The sequence below is a fragment of the Anopheles merus genome, chromosome 3R, assembly GCF_017562075.2.
Source record: "Anopheles merus strain MAF chromosome 3R, AmerM5.1, whole genome shotgun sequence".
Classification (NCBI taxonomy): Eukaryota; Metazoa; Arthropoda; class Insecta; order Diptera; family Culicidae; genus Anopheles; species Anopheles merus.
In genome coordinates, this window is record NC_054084.1 from 45,366,105 (window position 1) to 45,392,524 (window position 26,420).

The 26,420-nt window shown below is 38.4% G+C and overlaps 1 protein-coding gene across 4 annotated transcripts in view; it reads left to right on the forward strand.

Annotated features, from left to right (window-relative positions):
- Positions 1 to 338: 338 nt before the first annotated feature.
- Positions 339 to 26,420, forward strand: part of LOC121597141 (lachesin-like) — a 70,241-nt gene continuing 44,159 nt past the window's right edge. Inside the window, exons 1-3 of one of the 4 annotated variants that reach the window (XM_041922693.1) lie at positions 339 to 497; positions 2,381 to 2,761; positions 20,776 to 20,882. In XM_041922693.1, the coding sequence (XP_041778627.1) occupies positions 2,656 to 2,761; positions 20,776 to 20,882 (213 nt within the window). In that variant the 5' untranslated portion in view covers positions 339 to 497; positions 2,381 to 2,655. Of the gene's footprint in view, positions 498 to 2,293; positions 2,762 to 20,775; positions 20,883 to 26,420 lie in introns of all 4 variants that reach the window. The other 3 variants (XM_041922692.1, XM_041922691.1, XM_041922694.1) reach the window with 3 other exon arrangements.

A 26,420-nucleotide genomic window follows, 5' to 3' on the forward strand; every position in this document is an offset into this window, starting at 1 on the left:
TCATCAGTGGACGGCATCAGTACCGTCAGTTGAATCCCGAATGTCAACGAACTCCACCGAACATCGTCCGATCCAAGCAGAGGGGAAATCCCGTATGGTTCGGCAATGGTCGTGCTAACAGCCCCCACTACACTGAAATCATCCCTTCCAGCAGCATTGCAAAACCGAGCCGAGGCGGATTTTCCTCTCGCCGGAGCATGGGGAAATTTTCCTCCACGACATAAATTTCCCCCCGCTGCAAACGCGTTCGACGGGAAATGCGACCAAAGGCACGTCTGCAACCTCCACCCTTTCGTTCTCGCTCACTGCAAGGATGCAGTGCATTCAGCTGGTGGCACGCTACCAGATGGAGCAACTAACGTAAAACTGGCTGGTGACTTGGTTTGGTGTGTTCAGTACTCAGGAAGATTCAAACGGCAACAGTTCGTAAAACGTTGCGCTGTCCGGAAGTTCCGTTTGGAAAGAGCAGAAGTTGCCTCGTCATAACCGCACCTAGGGTTCGTTGCTTGTGGCGTCTGACGCACCTCAAATCGAAGCCACGCAATCAGATGATTTACCAAGAGCCGCGAAAAACCGCAACATCGTAGCTGATTTAAAAGCATCGGAAGTGCTTCTCTGTTACACTAGTTTTATCTAAGCTAGTGGTCGGGAGAAACAAAATCTATAAAAAGTTCTCTCTAATTATCCTAATGAACTCATCATGCAGAACGCACCTTAGTTTATTCGAGGGTATCGCATTACGTTACAAAAACATCAAACCCCGTAGTTGTTACCGTTGTGTTCACTTTGCCTTGAACTAAGTGATTCGTGCAAAGCCTGAAGTTTATAGTGCAGCAACAAGGCCATCCGATTAGCTGAAAAACATATCTTTTGCATCTACCGTCTATTAGAAACCGGAAACCATTCCATCATAATCGATCGCTTTTGCGGCTACGGTATCGGTAGTAATTAATTAAGTTTTTAAGCAAATATTTATCACAACAGCCAACGCGGGTTTCCCGCAACGATGGATCTAAATTTAGGCTAATGAACGGGTGTTGGGAAAATATTTACCAGTTCTATCAGTGTGCGCGTGTGTGTGCTCAAGTGTAAATGTGGGTGTGTGTATATATGAGAACGTGTGTCTGCGTGAATTAAAACATACGAAACTTAAAATGTACAGCAATTTTCGTTCGCATTGTGAAGGGAGTGTGTATTTCCTTTGCAAAAAAAAAAAAACAAAAAAAACAAAACCCTCATCGCTACCGATCGGAACCAAAACAGCAAACGATACAATGTACCAGGCACGTTAGCAACGCAGACCACAGAGTCAGCCCGCAACGGTTACCGGTCGCACGTCAACATTAGCCACCGGGTTGGGGCAATTGCATCTGGTATAATTAATCCACGTATACGAGCCGATACAGGGACAGGCAGTGCGCGAACGGAAATGCGCTCCCGGAAATGAGTGTGCGTACAAGGTGGAGAAATGTGTGTAAAATTTGTTGTAAAACCTAATTGCACCGTTTCGGTTTGGCCGTGGTTTGTGGCCATGTTGACAGCTACACTGGCGATACGGTGAACAGTGGCAGACGAGAAGCAAACAATTAAGCGTAGCAATTAATTCTTTATTTTTATTGTTGCATCAGACGACATGTGGCAGTAAATTGAAATAAATTACACCAAACTAATGTATATCATTGTGGACGGCTAGTGGATATAGAGGAGCGTTTGTTAGATGAAATTGGCATCGTGATCACAAAATGTTTTCGTTCTTTTTTTATTGTGCTTTGAGAACTGCTGTTTGATAGTAGTTATGAAATGAAAGTGTTTGTTACTATTGCTTAGAAAAATGTGTTACGTGTTTATTATCGTTCCTTTGAAGCATGTTCCGCTTAAACCTAAATTGCTGATATATCGCGTTGAAACATAAACCAACAACAATTTTATATGTACTTGATCAATTAAGTTATACAGTTTAACGAATTGTAAATTGATGTTGTGTTTTAAAGAACTGGAATGCATTCGAAGCATACTTACATTCGAAATTATCTCACAGATCAAACACAAACCCAACTTGAAGAGATCAAATTTTGAATGTTTTCAATCAGATTTGAAAAATTCTAAGTTTGTAGATGTAATAAGAAATTCAATATCGAAACTTATCTCAAAATTCAAATTATCATATCAGAAAACATTGAAATTAAATCCGACTTCGCATGTTGTCCAAACACTTTCTATAACGTTGACTCTATAATAACAAAATGACAGAGTATTAAGCCATGCTAATGAACATTCATTTTACCAAAATTAGCTTCATTTCATACTTCACTTCCATCGTCTCTATCGTTGATGAACGAAAGATGCTAATGCCGTTCTTGTAACACCTTGTACCTGTCAGTTTTCACCTAAGCTGCCTAATACTAATTGCATTGGGAAGCGCTCGTTCAGTGGCTCAGTTAAAGTGTTTCAGCATGTTTTGAGGGCCAGTTTAAACTCCTGCTCTACAAAGTGAGGTGCCCTTAGTCGAAAATTTAACAAACCTTAGCAAACGAATATTTTAAAGAGCTCGCAGCGTGAAATCTGTGCAAAGTTTAGCGACACTAGCGGTACAACCGGCTCGAGGTGCGATCGATAGCATCGTGCTATGAGAAGCGCACTACCACTGAACAGCTGATGAGCGGCCTACAAACATTCGAGGCCCTCTTCCTCATGCTTCTAGCAACGTCGGGGGTCTCTTCTAACACTACGAGCAAAACAGGGACGGCACCTGCAACTAACGGTAAGTGACCCGGAAGGCGCACGAGTGTGTTGTAATATTCGACAAGTTTCCCCTGCGGCGAGACGCCTTTTTCCCCGACACATACCCCGCGTAACGATATCAAAATTGTAATTATTCTGCTGGGAGCAGACGGTGGCGGTACGTTCCGGAAAAACTGGAAACCAGCACCGCACCCGTAACCCCACAAGAGAACCTCATTTGATATTCATACAAACTGTGCTACTGTCACTTGAAGACACCCCGACAGTCAATGTGTGCGGGCTCGATGATACCGACGCATTTGGGAACCGTTTCGAATGTAATCTACATTAATTTGTAACTTCGCTTGTGAAGCCACCGAAATTATCGCCTGCATAATTATTGCTACATAATTATGCCGAGAAATGGCTGTTTAAGCGCGATGCTCATTAAAATCACTAATCAAGCGTAAAGATTTGTAAACAGTTGGGTGTATAGAAAACAAATATAAGTTCAAAATTTGCGGTAGGGTATAGAAAACATCAAATAACATAAGTTAGGTCTTTTTTTCGGCATAGTGCTTATTAACTTTGAAGAAGTGTAAGATTCATACATTTTAACATATAGCAGCAAAAATTGTTGTATTAAAAAGAGAGATCTATAACATTTTAATACTATTTCATTACTTTTGATCAAAAAACGTCACAAACATCAGTCGCTTGTATCACGCCTATACCATGAGACTGTCTCTGAATCTGCGTCTTTAACGTTTAACTTTATCTTTAACTTATTCTTTATTTGGATATCGTTTTTCATCAAATGAAACAAGACAATGTTTGTTTAAAACATATTACTTTCCGTCATACCTTTAATGTTCTTCATAAATCTACTCATTGTCAACCCCCACATCAGACTCATAATAGATGCCTCTAAAAACGATGACCGCTTATATGCCATCATAACCAGCTGTTCCTTACGCAGTAGCTACCATCGCTCTAGCTTGTTCAGTATATCGGCATCACGAACGATGGTAGCAAAACTCTATATTTACTAACACTACCAACCCCGACCAAGGGCATCGCTACGTGGCCACTTGTCACAAAAGATAATAATCAGATGTGACGGTCAATATAGCGCATCACCCCACTTGCTACGCATGATGCCGTTTGTATGGTACGATACGCAAGCCACATAAGCTGTACCAACCAGCCAACCAGGTTACCCTTTTTTAGAAATTATCCTTTCACACAGCTAAACTCAATCCTATCACGCTTCGTCAATCAAAAGCATTCGGTAGCCCATCAGCTGACCTTAACGATACCGATTCTTGAAATCGTCATGTCGATGGAAAAGTCATCAGACACAGCCGACGATATGTGGTGTGGCGCTGCTGCGTTCTTTTCCCTGTATTTTCGTTTTTTTCTTTTCCCTGTAGTGAAGCAAAAACAGTGTTGCGATATAAAAAAAACCACCATACTAAGTCACGTTTGTATCACGAGTTTTGCATTGATGATTTAGAACCACAGTATCTTCAATTGGTTTTTCTTACATAGGCGACACCGATAGACATCCACTTGATCGTAGGCATATGTCCTTGGATATTATGCTCACACTGCACTGGCACAAAGAACAGGGGCAAACAAAATCCATACCACTTTTCGGTAACATACGTTGCGTTCACTCTATCGATGATGACGTGTTCTTGCACGTTGCGTCCTTTGATGCAAAGACATACTAGCCTGATGTGTTGCCTCATGAAGGCACCAACTTCGACCAAAATTCCGTGCTGAACAGGACACGTACTACACTTCGGATGTGCGCCAGCACCCTCACATAGTCCACGGTGTGCGGTGGCATTATCACGATGCTATGCGGTCATGTTTTACATAAATACGACACACCAACATGTGGCTTTTTTGGAAGCTCTTGGGGTGATCCGCCGGGTGCTGGCTTCTGTTACGAAACATCGAAATCTGTAGACAGCACGAACACACACACTCTCGTGGTTACGGTGGCCAGCGCATCGTTTTTCTTTCGAATGAATTTTGGTTCGTTGAGTATCGTTCTGCACCGGAGTACCCTTAAAGCTCTTTATATTGCTAGCAGAACGTCCACTTGCAGCCGTTTAGCTTGTATGCTGGTGTAAAATGATACGTTGCATCCGTGCAGTGTTGCTTTTAAGAGTTGATTTTACTACTTATGCTCGACAGATGTTAACGTTCGCCGTAACGTTAGGATATGCTTGCATGCTTTCAGTGCCCTTGCACGCTACCGACGCACTAGCGTAGAGCGACAAGAGACGATGATTCAATCAACCCCATTCTTGTGGTCACATTCAGTAATCGAACGGCAAAATGGCAGACTATGGGTTGGAGGCGCACCCCAGCTTAATCATCCTCTCGTGGTTGCTTCTCGATTTTCAACAACACTCTTCGAGTGGTATGGTAATGAAGCAAATTCCTTGCAATCTTCAAATAACCACAATCACCTACAAGCTGGTGTAATGGGATTTGGTAAACAATTTTGTTTGCATTTCGCTACGATATTGTACTGCCTTGCAATGACAAGATCATTAAACAAACACTATCTTGTTCAATTGGATGAAAACAATTTCAAAATAATCATTTTTATGTGCAATGTGATAAACCCACAACAAGTCTGTAATCGAGTTTCATGAAATATAAAGACAAAAGTCAGTTTAGAAATGTTTGTTTGTACTCCACACAACACACATCATCATCAAGCGTCACATAAATAGTGATCCCATCATTCGTGTATATACAAAAATATATTCAAAATGTATTCAATAATAAGAGGGTCAAACGGATCATTAAAGTAGCAGCTAAATGAGAACAGTTAATCAATATCGTCTTTATATGGACTGTTATCCAATTCAGAACGCATAATTAAAACTAAACAATTCATTTACTATATAGAGTTTGCTTCAATAATACCAACTCAAAAATACAGAATTGAACGGCTAGAATCAATCCAAAGAAAATTCACATGCGTCCTGTGGTAGCGTCTGAATTTGTTTCGTGACGCTACTTATCCCTGCTACAGTACCAGGTGCCTACTTTCTCAACTGGAATCCCTCGAACACAGGCGAATGACGGCTCAGTGCACTTTCTTATATAAGTTTACTAGTTAAGGCCCGGTAAAATCTACCGGATATCCTCAATTTTTGACTTTTTTTCAAACTCTTCTTGTCAGTAGCAGCAACCATAACTCAAACTTCAATTTTTTCTAATGCAGTACACCATAAATGTGTTAACCTTGTAACTTCCTAGACAGTTCTAACTGCACATCGCAATACCTTTAAAAATCGATGAGGCTACTTTTGAAATATACTGGTGTAAAAAATTGGGCTTATATCTTAAAGAACCATAAAAACCAAGTCACTACATTTTGAACTATTTGTTTGAAATGGTGTTCAAAAATGAGATAATTTAATACGCACATAAAGTACAATGAATACTAACAAATATTATTTACTAAAACTTGTAAGTAATAACAATGATAATCATGATTGGCGAGCTTTGAGGCCATTTTGATAAAACAGAAGGTGCTGGAGGAATGCAGCTGGTCCGATTTTCAACAGACTTGATACGCTCCATGCCTTTGCCGACACAAATTTATGATTTTTTTAAATTATTTTTGATATCTTCGTGACTTTTTGGAAGAGCACTAAGCAGTAACCTCAACAACTTGTTCATTGAATAACTTATTGATGTGCAGTGGCCGCTAGTACATATACAACATGTTCAGCAATTGTTCAATTCCAATTACATACTTAATTGCATACTGATTCAATCCATCTTCTGTTTTTTGTATCCATAAATGTAAGATTGAACTAAACAAATATGTTATGATGGTTCAAATTCCATTTCTACTCTTTTTTTCGACTTATGTTTCATACATTAGGTAATAAGTAATAGATGATTAGAACATTTTCAATATAAATTTTCCCGGTCTTAAATTTCAAAAAGGTTTCCAAAAACGCCGTCAAAAATTTTATTTTATTATTATGAAACTTGTTTTGAAGTATTGAATGGAATTGGTATTTTTGTATGAGACAATTGTTATTGTTGCGCCAATTATCAAATTTCAATAGTGAACATATACCCTCATATAACCATTCCAAATGTGTAGTTCTAATATTCCGATCTGTATTGTTATAGAAAAGAATGGTTCAACACTGTTATAGCCTTTCTTGATCAATTGACTAAATTTGCGTTTACTTGTAAACTACTTTATTTACTCTTCCCGCTCCACATTTTTCAGATTTTGCTTCTAATTTGACGTGTCCTTAATTATAACGTGGTTGTTCTTAATCAACACCATAGTACGGTGATAGCATCACATGGTAGATATAGCCATCACTCTTGATAGATACAGTCAGAATCTTTTCAGCCCTCTTGGGCACGCTACAGTAACTATTGCTTCATTGTGGATCATTCTGCAGTTGATGCTGATCCGGCTGAATGAAGTGCGCACGGTTGTCTCACCTAACGCGCAGTATGTTGCAGTCATGTTGCGCAATGAACCATCTCTCCCTTTGTTCTGGAAGGACATCCTGAAATAAGTAGTTCTTCCCGCACGCGAGCAACTTTAATTATTAAAAAAAATCATTAAAGCCAACACCATGTGTTTTCAAATCGGTTTGTGTAAACAAAAAATCTAAGTAACCATTGCCCTCATTACCCGCGGGCTGGCAGTGTGGCATGGAGCAAGTCCTTTCGCAGCAACGCGCGTTGCTAAGAGAGCTCTGCTCTCACCAATTTCTCTCTCTCTCTCGCTGAATGTTTACTCTCACGTCATTGTGGCGATTTTCGATTTTATATATAGTAAGATTAGCAGATTGATTGACGCCCCGTCCACTCTCGAAAAAAATCATTTTAAGGCCCCTAGCAGGAGTTTGTAATGAGTTTTAGCAGCCGATGAAATTGTTTCATGAAGTTCAAACGGTAATTCTCGTTATTATAGGTAATTCGGTAATTAGCCGGTCTCGTAGTACAGTACTCGTACGACTTAACAACATGCCCGTCATGGGTTCAAGCCCCAAATGGACCGTGCCGCCATACGTAGGACTGACTATCCTGCTATGGGGGGATCAATAAGTCACTGAAAGCCAAACCCACAAGTAGTGTGGTACAGGCAGGCCTTGACCGACAGCGGTTGTTGAGCCAAAAGAAGAAGAAGAAGAAGCAGGAGTTTAAGGCCACAAGCTCTATTTAGAACTGATTTCAGGACGACGGAATTTGGCTTCAAAGGCCCTTTACTTTTAAATGGTTAATGCATATAGCGCTCCATACAACACTGTCGATCTTAACGTTAGTGTAAATAATCCTAAAATGATTCTTCGAGGAATATATTGACGATCAGAAGCATTAAGTTATTTATTTATCTATTTATTTACCGTTTTCACTTTGGTCATAGCTACCTGTTTGTAATTCATTATCGCCATGTTTTGTATGATGGCAATTTCAGTTTCAGTTATATTGCAGTGAAAAATCGAGAATAGTTATGTAGGCCAGTCTATGCTAGATGATGTAATTAAATAAATAAATAAATATTGATTGTCGCGTTCTGTAATGTGTAAACACTCAATGTTACGGTTAAAAATTACCAATACAATTTATTGCATACATTTGTATACATTTAAAATCTCTATTATAAAATTCTAGTAAAGGCTGATCAGCGTTACTTTCCAGCGGTAGCTTGGATGTTTTTTGCTTACTTTACATCCATACAATGGGAATCACATCGACTATAGAAAATGCAACGCCGACTTAGTTTTTAGTGTTTTAAAATGTATGGAGAAAAATGATATAAATTACAGTCAGAATTGAATAATTGAACGTTTTGCGTGGTCTCTCAAGATTTTTCCATACATGGGCCTAATTTTTGGTTTAAGCATAGCTAAATAATGGCTGGTATTATTGAATCCGTTCGTAGCGGCGGCGTACGTCCCGACACTCATTTTCCTAACGTACTAGATCGTTGCTACAGTTATTCACTGCGGCGTTGTAGGGCCGGGCTCAAGAAATGTGCTGCCATCCCTAGAATTTCATGTGAGCGCCGTACGTTCCCGCTACGAACGGATTCAATAATACCAGCCAATGTCTTCTTCGACGTGTAAGTAAAGTTCAATAAGCGGTCCAAAGAACTGGATCCGTATGCATGAAAACGTAGGGAGAACATTCATACAAAAAAGTAACTGAAACAAATAACCTACTTTAAGGAGTAACGGGTCATGCCGGCCTATACAGGCTTTTGATACCACTTAGAAGGATAGTCAATCCTTGCTAAGAGTGACGGTCCATGGGATGGGCATGTTGTTAAGACGACCGAGTTGACGATAGTACCACGGGACCCCTCGATCCAACAAGAAAAAGAAATAAGAAAACTGGACTGGATGGTTCCATTAGTTAGTCAGATTCAGGTACCATTCAGGTCTCGAAATATAAAAGGAAGCAGTATCAGGGCCCGGAATCAGGATCTGTTCCATGACTGATATGGATTCTTAATCAGTTAAAGGATCAGTATGAAGTTCACTTCCAGTACCGAAAAATATGTATATGTTGCAGGATCTGCATGCGGTCAGGATCAGTTTCAGGATCGTTATGGGTTCAGTGTAGGTTCTGGTGTGGGTTCGCGATCAATTCCAAAACCGGTACGGTTTTTGGAGCCATTATACCGGTTTATATACAATTTCAGTACCGGTAGGGTGCTGAATGTATCGATAGTGGTGCAATGTGTAGGGGTACAGATGTGCTTTAATAGATTTAAAGAGTCAGCAAGTGAAAATTTTAACACATAGCAAATGGAACATGTTTTTAAAAAGATGTATAGCGATTTTAGACTCAATTGGATATGCGAATTTTGGCTTTTTTGGTAGATTACTTAAATGTAGCTCATTTCTGTTGCTTATTTTTGTGAAAACAATATGAAATGTTAACAATATCCCAGAAAAAAATCTACAGTGTCCTGTTTTTACTAATTGCATAACTATGACCACTATTGGAACATGCCTATTTAGTGTACCTTACGTAAATAACTTGATTACACTTAAATTGTCGTATGGAGCACATTTTAGAGCCATACCATACTAGCCATACCACGTACCTATTGGTACTACAACCACTACGTACGGTACGGTACGATAGGTACGTTTACCCTATACGGTCAAGATATAGTTCAAATCCGATATGGGTATCAGGATCTGTGAAAGGACCAGTAAGGGGTTATGATCAATTTCAGAATCAGGTTCATGACAAATTCTAACATCTATACCGGAATGGAATCAGTTCCGGCACCAGAATAAGTTCTATAAAATTTTAATGGGATCGGGATTAGTCCCATATGAACATGGAATTTGCGTTGTTTTTTTTAATCTGTTACACGCATAATAACCTAAGAATTATTATATACCCCAGATTTTATCTTGCATAACCCTGTAACCGGGCCAAATTAACTAGTACAAGACAAATTGCACGTGTTGGCATAGTTCGGCTTCCGTCGACAACTACCATTGCCGTTCTCATCGTAGAAACTAATAAGTCTACATGATCAATCGATATGATTCTCGATATTGACACTCCTTAATAGCTGTTCTCTTTAAATATTTATATAAGGTAAAACCTAAAACTGTTCAAAAAAATGTTATCCTAAACAACTATCATTGCATCACAAAATGGGTTCCACAGTAAGATTTTTGTATTGCCTTCAAACCAAATAAATCAAATTTCTTATATCGCTGACTGATATTTCCCAAAGCCCCGTAAATAATTAATGCTTCTTGTATATCCTATGCTACATCGTTCTTCGCATACTGATATCCTTGGAGTTCTGAACTCGCTGTTGATTGACTAGTGAGAAATCTGGAAACGGTTTTTGCAAACGGTATCACACATCTCTGTTGGTAACACCACTCAAAACAATGGATGATGATATAACACCCGAGATAAGCATAATTGGATCATCTGTTTTCCATCTGGACTTCCCTCCGCGCTTCATGGCAATTGTCAGCAGTTTCTACTGGGGCTTGCTGTTTGCTCATGGGTTCAGCTTGTTTTAATATGCTTTATTCATAACTTTGATTATCTATTATCACGTCCCATAAATCTCTAATGAGTTTTCACAATTCCCAAAAACGATCCTGAATGGGTTGAATTAAATTCATAATGCATGTCTTCAGCCTCCCGTGCTTTTTGTTCGCTGTGAAGAAGAGTTGCTCTTCCTTTCCCTGCTTTTAAATAACTCTACATGATGTACACACAAAGTCTGTGTGGAATGAGAGCAAATCCATGTTATTCATGTATTTGTTTGGGGGTTAGTAATAATTTGTAACACGTTATGTAGGATAATTGTAACAGGATAATGGTGAGCCGGCTAATGTTGTCATTGGTATGTAATTAGAAAGGGCTCAACTAAATAAGATACCTTATAATCAACTTTAAACTTATGGCTTTTACTTATGATTCGAATATTTGCTGTTCACTAATACTGCAACTGCTTTAATAGCATGTTTTTGCTCTTTCTTGAGTAAAATAACTCATAGTTCTGAAAGTCTTTTTTAAATGTTCAATAAATTAGTACATACGTTTTCTTATTCAATTACTTTTTTATTTATTTATGTTTACTTGTTTATGTATTTTTCATATCATTATTTAGTTACATTTTATGTGATTATCAATCATATAAAATTGATATTAAAAATTAATTTTATTGTACAATTTAATTATTACTAATGTTATTTACTACTTAGAGACGTAATTTTTGAACATTTATATGTGATCTTAAACAATACTATTGTATGTACATTACGAACTAATAGCAATTCGATTGTTACTGTTCTTTTTTTAATTTAATATTTTTAAGTTTCTGCAAATTGAGGGATTATTATAGCTAGTGAATGAAATTAACTTTAAAAAAAGTACAAAATACGCACACACACATACAAACTCTCAATTGAAGGACGGTTCAAAAATAAAACGCATTATTATCATCCTGCTCCCGACACAGGAAACCTTATATCCACCAACAATGCCATTTATCTTTCCACCGATAGCAACATAAGCTCACATGTGAAACGTAACTTCCTATAAAGGCAGCAAAAGGTTTAAAAAACACCAACATATCAACCGAACAGTCATGTGCATTTTCATCCACAACGTGTCTACTGTGGGCGATGTAGTCGTTGTTTAATAAAATATTAAATTTTACAGCCAGGAGTATTAAATGATTAAAACCATTCACAGGAGTGGCTTTTAATTTGGCGTCCGTAAAATGTTTTTCCCGCCCACCGTTCGCCGGTAGGGCTGCGTTGGCACAAACAGTCCCCAGTCGCCCTCGGTGATTTTCCTGTTCTTTTTTCCTGTCGCGAATCAAAAGCTACAACAGCAACTGGTGGCAGCAGCTATGGGCGGAAATCGGGCGACAAAATTGACTCCGACGGGAAAACCAGGACAAACTTAATGAACGAATATGAACTTTGTCCAATGTGTGAACCGAGCCCGGGTGGTTCAATCTCATCCTCCCGCGACATGACAACAGGCACAAGTGTCAATGTCAGTCGACTGTTTCACAGCCATCATCACTGCAGGAGCCTTTTTTGAGGATGGTTTGACGTCGGCGAGGGACGAACTTGGTAATTGATTTCAAATGACATCGAACGACAAGCCGCAGTCGGCTAGAAACCGGCCACGCGGTGCAAGAAATTTGAATCCTGCGTCAACAAAAGAGCAACGATTTTCCAACACTTTTTGGCCTGTGAGCGTTTTGTGCCATTGGATCGGCATAGAGTTCCTTTCAAACCCAGCGTTGGTGTCCGCGTTGGGGCGTTGGGATATTTTAATGAAATAGTACGTCGCTGCAGATTGGACAATGATAGAGGAGCAATAAATTGATAGGCAACGATGGATTTGTTGTGTTCTCGGCCAGCAGGACGTCGAGTGTATTGCTTTTGTGTGTAGCCAGTCATTTAGAGTAATGAATGAACTTAGCATATATGCCTTTTAGCACTGCCACGAACCGGTCGTGTGCTCTGCCAACTCCAGACAAATGCAGCCCAATGAAAGACAGCTGCACGTTGCGTTATAAAAATCGACTTAGCATCTGCATAGGACAATTCACGAACTTTAATGGAAGCATCCTAAACAACAGCAAAATCCCATCTTTATTTATTAACGAAATGAAAGATTTTCTACTGGTGGAATCTTATAACAGCAGCTTAGGATGGATCCAACGACCTGTCAATATTATCGTTAGGAAGAGAGAAAAGAGGAAAACAGAGGAGAAAAAAAAGAGAGAAGATGCAACAAAATAGCATAAAAAGGGCTCGAAAGACAAACCGCGGGATAATTACAAAATAACCAGCGGAATAAAGAGACCAATTTTTTGGCAACATCGTACGAGTAAAACTAAAACTATCGAAGTGCTCTGCATTAAATTATTTTTCCGTTTCGTTTTCTAACATCTGCAGTACATATATTCTAACGCATCGGAATCAAACTATGGTAGCATAATTTGTGTTATCCAATTTATTTTGGATAAAGTTGTCACAAGAGTTGTGTTTGGAAAGTGTAAATTTGTGAATTCTCTTTCAATGTCCCTATTTGGTTACATTTTACAGAAATATATACCATTAAATCATATTAGTAGAATTAGGGTCGGTACCGTGGTCAACTGGCATAACTTAACAAAGTGCTCATTGCAGGTTCAAGCCTCATATGAATCGTCCCTCGAACAAAGAAGGAAAAAAAGAATCATTTTGAACATACTTTTTATCTTTCTTATATCTGTCTCGAGGTAAGTGCCATCTCATAAGCTTGGAATATACTAATTTAATCGAAACTTTTATGATTTTTTATTGAAACAACAATGAAACATTGAAATAATGATTTTTATTCTTTAAATTTTAAAATAATTAAATGACATTTTATCGGCTTATGTCTAGGAAAAGACAGTTAAAACATTGTTGAACAATTCAAAATTTAGTTTGGTACGAATATTTACCAACAAATAATACCAGAAAAAATAAAATGTTTTAACATTTTTATAAATTTGCTTGGCACAAAATCTACAATACACTTACACACCACATATGTCCTCCAACTCTCGTCTTCATGAACAAATAGATACAGTAACTATTGATAGTAAAGTCCTAGTAGTTTATAGTAGTGCTTTTTCACTATTTGTAGTAAGTAAGAACAGCTCGGGCTATCACATTTGTAGCCCATTTCATGTTCTTTCTTGTAATGAGGAACTGTAAAGTGTGCATAATCAATCTCAAGAATGAACATTTTTATTGTTTGTTAATATTTGTATCGCAAAACATTCTAATATTTTGACGCATTCAAATTTTCTTTTGATTTGATTTGATTTGAATTTGATCGGCTATTGTTAGTCGGTTATTCATTGTTGGCACGTTATCGCTCAAGGCCAATGGGCTTGACTATCACTGACTTATTGAATACGCATAGCAAGATAGTCAGTTGTACGTATGGGGGAGACACGGTGCCTATAGGACGAGTTTACGACCGTAGCACAGGACCGGCTCATTAAGGCCATGGGTTTTATTAATGCATCATTTAACAATTTTTCAAAGCGATGAACAAAAATCAAAAAAATTTTGAATGGTTTTTTACAGGTATTTTCTAGCATATTAGATATTTTTGAGCACAATATATGCTGAGTGAATACATCTTATGAGATATAGTATGACAATTTACAAAATTTCTCTAAAACAACCAATCAAATTCAACGATCAAAAAAACAAATTATTTCTTTTAGAACATAATATTCATATAATGCTCATAGTGAGTCCAATCTGTTCAATATTAATTTATTATTATATTCAGCCGTTCCTGTTTATACTATTTGGCACTACACGGTCGACCTAGACCTGCCTAAGATACTAATGAGCTTCCCGGGAAGGGCGGTCCCGTGGTACAGTCGTCAACTCGAACGACTCAATAACATGGCCCGTCATGGGTTCAAGCCCAGAATTCAAGACCGTCCCCCCGTGGCAAGGATTGACTATCCGGCTGCGTGGTAATGAATTAAGTCTCGAAAGCCTGTATAGGCCGGCATGTCCGCGTAGGACGTTACGCCAAATAGAAGGAGATGAGCTTGGTGTTTGTAACTTGTTTGTCTGTTCATAGCAGGATACTCAATTCTTCGTACGGAAGCGCGATCCATTCGGGGCTTGAACCCATGACGAGTTCATGTTGTTAATTAGTGTGAGTTGACGCCCGGGATCGGCGCCCTCCAACCATTTAGCTGTTACATCTGTGATTTAAACTGTCACAAAAAGTCACATTTCAACGCTGAGATCCCATTACTCTTAATGATACTTTTCTGACACCAGTATTCCGAATTAATCAACAAACCGTATAATTTCCCACGCCTATCACAGAAGCTCTCTCCATCTCAAATTGTGCCCGGAACTAATAGCTGACCACGACAAAAAGCATCAACAACAACCTTCGCCGAGAAAAGCTTGTCTACAGAATCAACCAAAAAACCACCAAATGAGCCTCGCCTAATCTGCTTGTTTATCGTTTTGTTCGGAAACAGGAAACCATTTATCTTAATGCTGCCTGTCCCCACTCAGGGTTGGTGGCCCCCCCAGGGAACCTTTCAGAAATATTCCCGTTTAACACGGCGCCTGACCCGGGTTAAGGTTCATTTTTCTGCCTACTCCCCCTGAGCGTGGGATCCCTCTCAAAGACGCGGTGTGAAGGTGCTTGTAGGGAATTAGGTTTCACTTTTTATGCACATTCAATTAGATTGTTTTTGTTACGCGAACCGCACCTCCCACGGCGATTGCAACCACACCACTTTCTACCAGCAGCCGTACCAAAGGAAAAAGCGTGTCAATCCGCTAAGCCACAGTAAACATTACTTCGATGCGGCTCAGCTGTAACAAGGGATGCCATGAGTCACGAGCGTATCATTTTGTGACACAAGAAACCCATAAAGCGTCCTTCCTGACAGCAGCCCTCCCGGAAGGGAGAGGACGAGCAAGAGCGGATGGAACGGATATCCTGATTTCCAAAGCAGTCGCTGTCGGTTTTGTGGCACGCTTGATGTTGCACAGCAAAGGGTAGACGGAGAACATCAAGACAACAGAAGTGCTACGTCGAAACGGAAACCACTATTCCCCACACCAACGCTGGGATCATTTTTCGACGCGGCTTTTATCCGCGTTACGTTGACGTGATTATCGTGCTTTATGTAATTAAGATTTAATTGGTTAATTAGTACGTCAACGTCACCGCTCAACTGATGAATAGAAATGGGACTTCCGGTTATAATTATCGAACACCTCACTGGGGGGGGGGGGGGGGGGGGGGCGAGCAAATGTAAACAGGAAGTACGGTAGCAAATTTATTCTTTTGTTGTGAGTTTTGCGCGGATTTTTTGGTTTTGTTTTACGTTGCCGAGGATTTGTGAGATACATTCAAAGCGATTAATTAATGTTGCAATGAAGCGAGTTGGCATCAGGGCCATTATCGTTCCAAAAATATGTTTCTATGAAATTTATTACAGAAATGTGTTGTTTTGCAATGTTGTTGACAAATCACTTGCTCAATACTAGCTACTCTTTTTGCATTAAAATAATAGTTTTATTTCATTGTATTTTGTGAAACATAACTTAAAATATGGGGGTAGTTTTTAAATTCCCCTTTTTATGTTTTAAATCGCTATAAAGTGTTTGTACGCTTCTTGAGCTTTTTTTTTTAAACACAATTAAACTCAAAGCAACATTAAAAGTCAAACAAACCCCTCAATCAAGAGGATTTCCTACAAAACAAATTTGTTGCAACTGTCTCGCACATTTGAATTACAACGCTTTACACATGGGCGTGTGGTTGCTCCTTTTTCTTCATACTTTACTACTATAATGAAGAGCACGTAATCGCTCGTATTTGGATAACATTCATTGGTATTCATTCGCAGTGGAGTTGGTTCACCCAAAAGTTTCGATAAACTCGTCAATTGAGGTAAACTTTTTGCCACACGCGTAGGTGGATAGAGAGAGAACCAAAACGAGTTGCAAACGAGAGTCCCCCAGAGACACTTCGACGCTACCGCTGCTGCAACAATCCCGATGGTCGTCATCGCTTTCGCTGACTGACTGACTGTCGGTGAAATTTCATTTAAAATCAGCCAAAAGTCAAGTTTATCAACAACAATCAATTGGCAACAGCGATAAAACACCGTTAATTCAATTTCAACTCCGTATAGGTTTTGTCGGTGTGCGTTGCCGCGTACGCCGCATACGGAAAAGGGTCCACTGGTGAAGGTCGGCCTGGCATCACAGAAAATCGACACCGACACAGCACAAACGAAGCACGTACCACATTTCATCACAGTACTTCTTCTGACGATGGCTTTACTGTCGTCTTTCACTCGCAATAACCTAGCGTAGTAGAGCGTCTTCTGAAATGTCTTCAGAAAAAGCCACCTCATGCTTCTACCCATCCCGAACGGATGCATCGTAGGATGAAAAAGGAAAACCTCTCCTGACGGCCTCGATTTCGCCAGTGTATCGTACCATATTGCGGGTTGGTTTGATCCGTACCGTACCCTTTCAACGATGTCCTTCCGGCATGAACGCAAGACCCGCTTCTGCCTATCCAACTGACATCGCACCGGCAGCTACTGCTGAGCGACGGCAGAAGTTTGTTAGATCACGAAGGAAAAGCTGTTTCCTGTCTTGTCGAACTAGACAACAGACATTCGAACTTGGTTCGACGTGACGCTAACAACCAAAATATTGCCCAAATTTCTTTGAAAACTATTCATTATTAAGGCACATTCACTATGGGTTTTTTGTCATGTGTCCTAACCTTAATTTCAATTACCATCAACTAATAATGAGATGGGTAAATGGATGTAGTACAAACCGATTATTATAGCACTGAACGGATGATTTCCAAAACAAATCAATTGGTCTCAAAAGTATCGTAAGCAATAGCAGTTTAAGGTGTGACCATATCCATACCATATCATTTATGTCAGAATGTAAGTTCTGTGGATGTTTCACTTTAATATGAACTTCTAGAGCGCTTGACTCCATCAGAAACTTTTTGCTCACATTCTGTTTCATTCCCTCTGTATCTATCTCTCTCTACCGCTCTCTTGCTCTTTCATACGGCTTTAAGCAATGTGTAACGAATCGTAAGATCGTGTGTCGAATACTAAATGAATATAAATACATGCACCCGCGATTCGTACCACCCACACCCTGGGACCACTTGCAATCGATTTTACTTTGAATGAGTTCAAAATGAAACACGAAAAACGGATCCTACACTTCACTACCGGTGAAAAACGCGACAACTTCGACCTTCGCACTTGTTTATCACTCGGTGAATATTTATTTGTACATATTTTATTGTCACTGTCGCTGTTCGGAAGCAGCTTTTTTTAAAACTTTGCTCCGACTCGTTTCCCGGGCTAGGTTAGTGTGCATGCGGTCGATACAAGAATTCAAGCCTTCTGACTTTTGGCACGAACGAGATCACCACACGGCCATGATCGGGAGAACGGAAGTATAGGTTGCACTTTTGCTATTAGTTTTGTTTTTCTCCCGAATTACTCGACCCAAAAAGTGTCTGCGTACACTAAAGACCATGTTTTTCACTATCGTACGTCTGGCATCAGCACTTTTAAACTTCTATTCGGAAAAAGGGCAGAGGAGTCGGAGTGTCGTCCGTATTTCCTTGCTAGCTCGATGGTGTATCGCCATCGGCGACAGGATCTTGAACCGCAATGCTGCACCCTCCGGGTGTCTCCGAAGCAAAGAAACCCAATGCATGGCGCCAACTAGCGCCACCTTCACCATCTTTTTCTCAGTAGAAGAAAAACCGTCTGTACCGGGTTTCTAGAAATTGATAACCATTGTAGCCATTTATCTTCGGCAATGCGGTTTCGACAACCACCCAACGCCGACGACGACAAAAGACAAAACGCCGGAAACACTGAGCCGGTTGGCAAGCGTTCAAGCGCACCCTTCGAATTGATTGTTTGAAGGTAAGAAAGACCATGGTGGACGGTGGATGGTGGCCACCCAAAAATTCAGTCAACAAACACCCGCTTCTACTAACGATAGAAGAAAAGATTAGATGAAAAAGAGTCAAAACGAACGAGCTGTTTGTGATAAAGTAAAATGAATTGTTTTGCAAACGACAAAGTGTCTTCGCGAGATTAAACTTCCAAAAAGATGCTATCTGGCGTGACACACACAAAATGAATAAACTTTGAAATCGAACGCAACGAACCTAATAGTTACAAATATTTGATTCAGATATGAGATGATGTATTGATTGGAAGCTACAGTTTTCATATGGACTTTGTTCCTGTATAATCTGCATCGATGATTTGTTGATGTGTTATTAAGCAAAATACTCAGAGAACTAAACATCCGAATATCAAATACTCAAAGAATCAAACATTTGTTCAGCAATTTTGTTTTATTTTTTACACTTATCTTCACATGTGGAAGGTATTCTTCTTCTTCTGTTTGGCGCAACTTCCTACGAGGGCATGCCTCTTAAGTACCACAGTGTCCGATAGTCCGTTCCTACTACGAGGAACGGTCCATTTCAGGCTTAAACCCATGACGGGAAAGTTGTTAATTCGTTAACAGTTTCATAACTGTACCACCGGACCTTCTTAATTTTAATATTTAATAGTTTTATTTACCTTTTAGTAGTTGCCAAGCTCTTGCAAGAATTTTATACATGAGTTGCAACAGTCATTCAGATGACATTCAGATGAATTTGAATCAAACATACAAACATACCTGATGAAATAAATCTAATAAAATGATAAAAGATTTTAAAAATCTTATTAAAACGTGAAAATTTTAAAAATATAATAATCAGCTCATGAACCAAAGGAAATCGAAAAGATAAAAAAAACTCCTAAAAATGTCATTCGGTATTTCGCACTCAGCCAAGTGCGAGGTATACGTGTCTTTTCTTTAAACTTTATTTGTCTTAGACTAGACTTCTTCTTATTCTTCTGTGGCACAACAACCGTTGTCGGTCAAGGCCTGCCTGTTCCACTTGTGGGCTTGGCTTTCAGTGACTAATTGATTTCCCCCCATAGCAGGATAGTCAGTCCTACGTATGGCGGCACGGTCTATTTAGGGTTTGAACCCATGACGGGCATGTTGTTGAGTCGTACGAGTTGACGACTGTACTACGAGACCGGCTCCTTAGTCTAGACTAGACTATTATTTATCTGTGTAAATATGCCGGCACACGTTAATTTGCCGTTTGATCTATAATCCGCTGAGAATAATGCACTAAATTGTACTTTTGATTGTGTTAGAGACTTCGAAGGAAATTGAAATTGAAATTGTACTTTTGATTGTGTTAGAGACTTCGAAGGAACTGGTGATTGATCCTAAGCTTAAGTTTTAACACTTACCTTTTTTCTATAATTTTTCTTTTTAAACTCAATAAAATACATTTGTTTTGTTCTTACTTCCTAAAAATGCTGCGTCGTCATCATGCCAATGGGCCACCGATTGGATACGTGATTGTGTTATTGTTTTTTATTTGCTAACCAAACTGATTCGATCGTTCTATCGAACGGATGGCTGTGGTGACATAGTAAATTACATACATTTAATAAGGTTTTATCGCCAGTGACAAATTTTTTATTATCTTTCCTCGATTTGAAAACAACATTTTTTTTTGCAAATTATTATGTTTAAGCAACTGAATCACATAACATTACCATTTTCGTCAGTTTGAAAAATCTTGCACAAAAAATAGAATAAATAAAGTAGCTAAATTATGTATGACTTGTTTGTACCAAAAAAAAGTTATGTCTACAACCAAAATGAATCATTTATCATTTCTTTTAAACTTCTATGCTATATTATGGATACAAATGCAACAAAATTATTTACAATAAATGAAATAATAATAAATACAAACATTCTTAAGAATTCAAATACATATATGCAAATATGCTTTATGTATGAAAATGTGTTATCTTACCTATATTTGTTTACAATCTCTTTCCAGTCGTCGTCGAGGAACCAGAGTTTACGGATGTTATAGAAAATGTTACAGTGCCTGCCGGGCGGAACGTCAAACTGGCTTGTTCCGTCAAAAACCTAGGATCATACAAAGTAAGTACAATTGGGCGTAATCAGACATCGCATTACAATGAACATTACGAAGCTCATTGACGCTGATCATCATTTAGTACAGCGCCCATCAAATAAATGTATCGTTGTGCAGCACGGTTGTAGAAATTACTGCGATTTATGCTTCGCACGTGTTCTACATGAATTTGCTTATCTCGCCCACGCTGCAGCTAAAAAAACGACACCTCACAGCAAACAACCATGTTTGCAAACACGAATTCGCGCCGTTCATCACGCTTCAATCGGAGTCACGGAACGTGTGCAAATCTGGTTTTATTAAAATTGTTATCTTTTAATAAAAAGATATCGTTCCTAATCGTGCCCATTGCCATCGCTGCACGCAGCTTACAAGCAATCCAACGTTTGGCATGGTACTATAACGTGTTTTTGCGTGTTTTTTTTTCATCTTGATGTAGACTAAACGTACGCAATCATGAATATTTTACTAATAAAAATTCACATTTATTTGCATTCTACCAGCCTGGAGATTCCATCTTTCTTCCCAGCCGGAACGTTAGCAATATGTTCCTGCTGCTTTACATATTGTTGGAATCTCTAAAGATATCATTTGTGAAGGGGTGAACCTCAAATAGCGGTACGTCAGTATAGAATATGGTAGATGATACGTGATTGTTGAGATGTACTGTTTGAATGAATGATTTTAAGAAATATCTGTTTTGTAATTTTGTCTCAGTTTACGTATGAAATTCATGCAGTCTAAAATTTTTTATTTATTAAACAATGAATTAGCGCAGTGAATAATTTGTATCCCAGTGAATTTGAAGGAAATTATTTGATAAGTACAGTCGAGACATCATAAGTACAGATAAGTACATCAATATTCTTTGTCTTTCGTATGACTGATATCATACGTTGAAAAATCAATCCTTGATAATTGTCTAACTTTTTCATCAAATAACTAAAAAAATCTACAGATAACATTGCATTGAACTTGAGGATAAATGTTTCTTTATGCTTCTTATTCCTTTGCCTGAGCGATAAAGAACGTGTTTTTATTTATTCGTTGAAGATGAAAACACTGTCGGATTACCTTATTACGATAAAGGTAAAACTTTTCCAAAAGGATCATCTTATCTTTCTGGTTAATGCCGGGAAACGAAAAAGGGCGCGTTGTAAGTATACACACGAATGCCATAACATACCATACTACACATACATCCTCAACACAGAGCGATGTATAAGTATGAGAAAAAAAAAAACAAATTCCTCCACGAAGGAGTGCATTTTCATCTTTCGGTCGGTTCATATGTAACATCAAGATTTTCGTCTTGCTGAACAGAATCTTGTTTCGCCACATGATATCACGTACACAGCCTTTCCAGGATAGGATAAAACATACGAACAGATCCAACGAACGCCTGCCTTGTGAAAGAGTATCGATTCGGGCATTTCTCCAAAGAGCAAAAATCAAGGTGAAAGTAAATTATACGCCTCACTGAAACTAAACCATGATCCCTTCGGCTGTGTTACGCCTTTACGAAGGACGGCATTGTTTTTAGGATACTGGCCTAAAGCACTGGAAGATCAGAAGACAACTTAAACAACTTCCATTCACTTTAACATATGGCGCGTTATATGCATAGTCTGGGAATATTGTATATTTCTCCCAAATGATTAAATACCCACGGGTGGTATCGTTCATCGCGGAAAATGGTAAACAGTTTCAAACCAAACCAAAAAATAAACTCGATGTATAACGCGTGCATTAAAATTACGTCAGTAAGAAGTTATAAGGACAGTTCTACCGAATAAATATACACTGTTTATACTCATGCCGTTTTGTCTCCATCCCTGGGGATCAACACCTTCGAATCATAACCTTCATAAGTGACAACATCCTATGGCCAAATACCAACTGTGTCTACAAATACGCCCTTTGGAAGCTACACATCAGTGTATGATTAGGGTGAAACGCTTGTTCCGAGAATATATACCAAATTGGATAGCAAACAAAGCGATTCGAGACCATTCATATGAGATTCGTTCTGCTCTAGCGAGAGTTTGGTTGTGAGCTATCGTCTGGTAGAAAACGACTTAGCACAAACGAACACCAATATTTGGTCAATAATCAAAGAACCAGCTGAAAATAACATCCCTCAAAGGTGAGCCGGATTGTAAAGTAATCAAATGTTCCTACGAAAAGAAATCGCTTTTTGTGATATCGTCCATCGTCGTAGCAAATACGACTCAATGTATATCGCAGCAATATATTCATTTAAACTCGACGAAACCATTGTACGCGATCATGTTTAATTCATTATTTAAAAAAATCCACAAGCAAACAATGGGAAATCTTTCCGTTGTCTATGTTGTCTATGTTGTATTATGTATTCAATATATTTTTGCTTTCAGAGTGCATTTTAGGGTCGAGAGCAGCGGTCGGCAAAGTCCGGCCCGCGGGCCAAATGCGGCCCGCGCAAGATTGCTTCTAATTATGAAAGATGGGAAGAACCTATCTGTATATATATATATATATATATATATATATATATATATATATATATATATATATATATATATATATATATATATATATATATATATATATATATATATATATATATATATATATATATATATATATATATATATATATATTGCTGATTATCTTTGAGTATCACATTTCATACTGCCGAACTCTTACAACTTCGATTATCATAATATGGATAGAAGGAATCATCATTATGGTCGAACTCAAGGTTACATTTCTACTATCAAACATTAACATTGTTTCACCACAAGGAGATGAGCATTTGAACGCAGAAACAAATATTAAAAAAAAAACTTGATTGTTGTTTGACGAGTACGACGATAACACACTGTTGGAGCAACTGGATGATTCTAGTTGTTATCGGGGCGCAACAAATCCTATCAATGGGGCCCTTTCCGTTTTAAGTTCGTAGGCTGAAATTTCAGCCTGTCAGCTGTTTGCATTGTATATCAGTTTTCGAGCAGCTATCTAAGTGGGCACAATATATAGTTGGGCTTATTCCAAGGTTTATATATTTAGAAAACTGATTTTTATCACTTCTGCTTCTGAATGAAGATTTTAAGAGTGTTTTGGGTATTTGTCAAGCCTCCAGAAAGCATGTTTGATCAAAAATTTTCACCCAACCTGTCAAAAAGTGATATTCAAATTTGGTTATAAAAAGCATGCTATGAGACCACCTGGGCTACATACACTTTGATTCACCAGATCTCTTTAATTGAGCTTGGGATAAATGTAAACACCACCTTGTTTTGTCAGGTTTTCGAGCACTCGAATCTGTTTATAGCTTCAAGGCTAGAACAATATAGGCTGAAAATTGCAGGCTAGTTTTATGTGTGGTTTTGTGTGCAGTTTTTAGATGATTTCAACCTCCAACTGTCAAACTCCATACAAAAAACTGACTAGAATCGTGAAGGACCCCAATGTTTTATTTTGTTTTATCCCTAGTGATCCACTAATTAATTAATATGTAATGTGTTTGATGACTGTTACGGTTGCCATGTGGTATGTTTTGGGATAGTCACGGTATATTCGATTTTGGGACGGTTGCTATGTAGTAACTTTGAACTCGCGTTGGTCAGGTGGCCTTCGTCATCGTTTGCCGAATTAAGTAGAACTGAGGTGGATACTGTTTCGAAGCGGACGTTCGACACTTGATCGTCCAGGCGATCATAGAAACCTTTAGGAGGTTTCCCTTACTGGAAACGTTGGAGTTTAGAGGCCTTACCTTGGGCAGGGGGACATATCTAAACTCTTTAAATGAGAACTCGATAGATGTAGGATGGGCATAGTCCTATCCTGACAGTCCGAACGAATCTGACCTGCCATGATCGGAGTTGGTTTTATTTATACTCAAAAGAAGTTAAGGGTTCCTCGGGTTAATAAGGGTTTCTCACATGTGGTTCCGGGTTGTATGTTGGAAAGTTATTGTTTTCACTAAGCTAGTTACGTTTGTCTTTTGTTGACAAGAATGATGGTTCTTGTCACTAAGTTCCTGTTTTGGGTTTAATGCTTATACTGTTCCTGCTTTGGGTTATAATGCATAAAATGTTCCTGCTTTGGGTTATAATGCATACACTGTTCCTGCTTATGTTGTACGTTTCGGTTGGTTCTGTTAAGTGTGTCACAATTGTTTTTATATGAACGGTGTGGCTTGAGCTCTTCCGGGTGTGTATGGTATGATCTGATTTGCTGAGTGTTTTATAATGGATGTGTTGCAATGGTGTGATTTGGCTTTCCAAAGTGTGTTACTATGTGTCTATGGCTGATAGTGTGTATTACAATATGTTCTGTATAGCAGATATGCTACACCTCCCCCCTTTAATAGAATAACGTAATGAATTACAATGATTGAAGTTATTCTCCTGTGTACTTAATTAGTCTGTTTTTGTGTACTGTAGAGGTTTTCTTTGTTGTATTGTTTTGTATTACGCAATTAGGCCCTTGGTCATTTACTACTGTGAAAGGTCCAATGTAGACTGGATCTAATTTTTTTCTGTTTTCATTTTCCAAATATACCTGATCTCCTATCTTTATAATGAGTGGTACTGTATCTTTATTTAAGATGTGCTGTCTTCTATTCTTTGCTTTTATCAAATTTTCTCTAGCTATTTCGTTTGATTTTTGGAGTTTATATTTCATTTCGAAATAATATTGGTCAATATTATAAACTGGTTCTATTTTTGTTTTGAATATATCTTGTGGTAAATTCGCTTTTCTTCCGAATACCAGTTCGTATGGTGTGTAGTTTGTGTCTGAGTGTTCTGTTGTATTGTAAACAAATTCGTAAAATTTTGTCCAATCGTCCCAGTCATCATGATGTTCGTTTGTATAACTTCTTAGGTATTCGTTTAGACATCTATGATTTCTTTCTAATGATCCTATTGTCTGTGGGTGGTAAGCTGTGCTAAACGTCTGTTTGATTTTTAAGATTTCAGAGATTTTGTGTAATATTTCATTGTTATATTCTAGTCCTTGATCTGATTTTAATTCGATAAATGTTCCAAATGTAAGAATAAAGTTTTCTACCAATGCTCTTGCTATAGTATTTGCTTCTTTGTTATGGATAGGTATTACTACGATGTATTTCGTTAAGTCACATTGTATGGTTATTGCATACCTGTTGTTTTTGTTAGTTTTTGTTAGAGGTCCTACTGTGTCGATTGATATTATGTTAAAAGGTTTTGTTGGTGTTGTAGTTACAACTGTGTCTTCCTTAGTATGTCTAATCGTCTTATTAACTATGCATGCCTTACAATTTCGTACGTATTTCTTGATATCATCTTTCATATTTTTCCATTTGTATTTTTCCCTTATTTTCTGGTACAGTCTGTACTGGCCTATATGTCCTCCCGAAGGGGTCATATGATAATCTGAAATTATTCTCAGCCTTTCTTTTTCTGTTGTTATCCATCTAGTTGGAGTAAACAGGATTATTTCAAACTTGGTAATGGCTCTATTGGCGATTTCCTTAATAGTTTGTTGGGAATATTCTTTGAATAAGTGGTCTT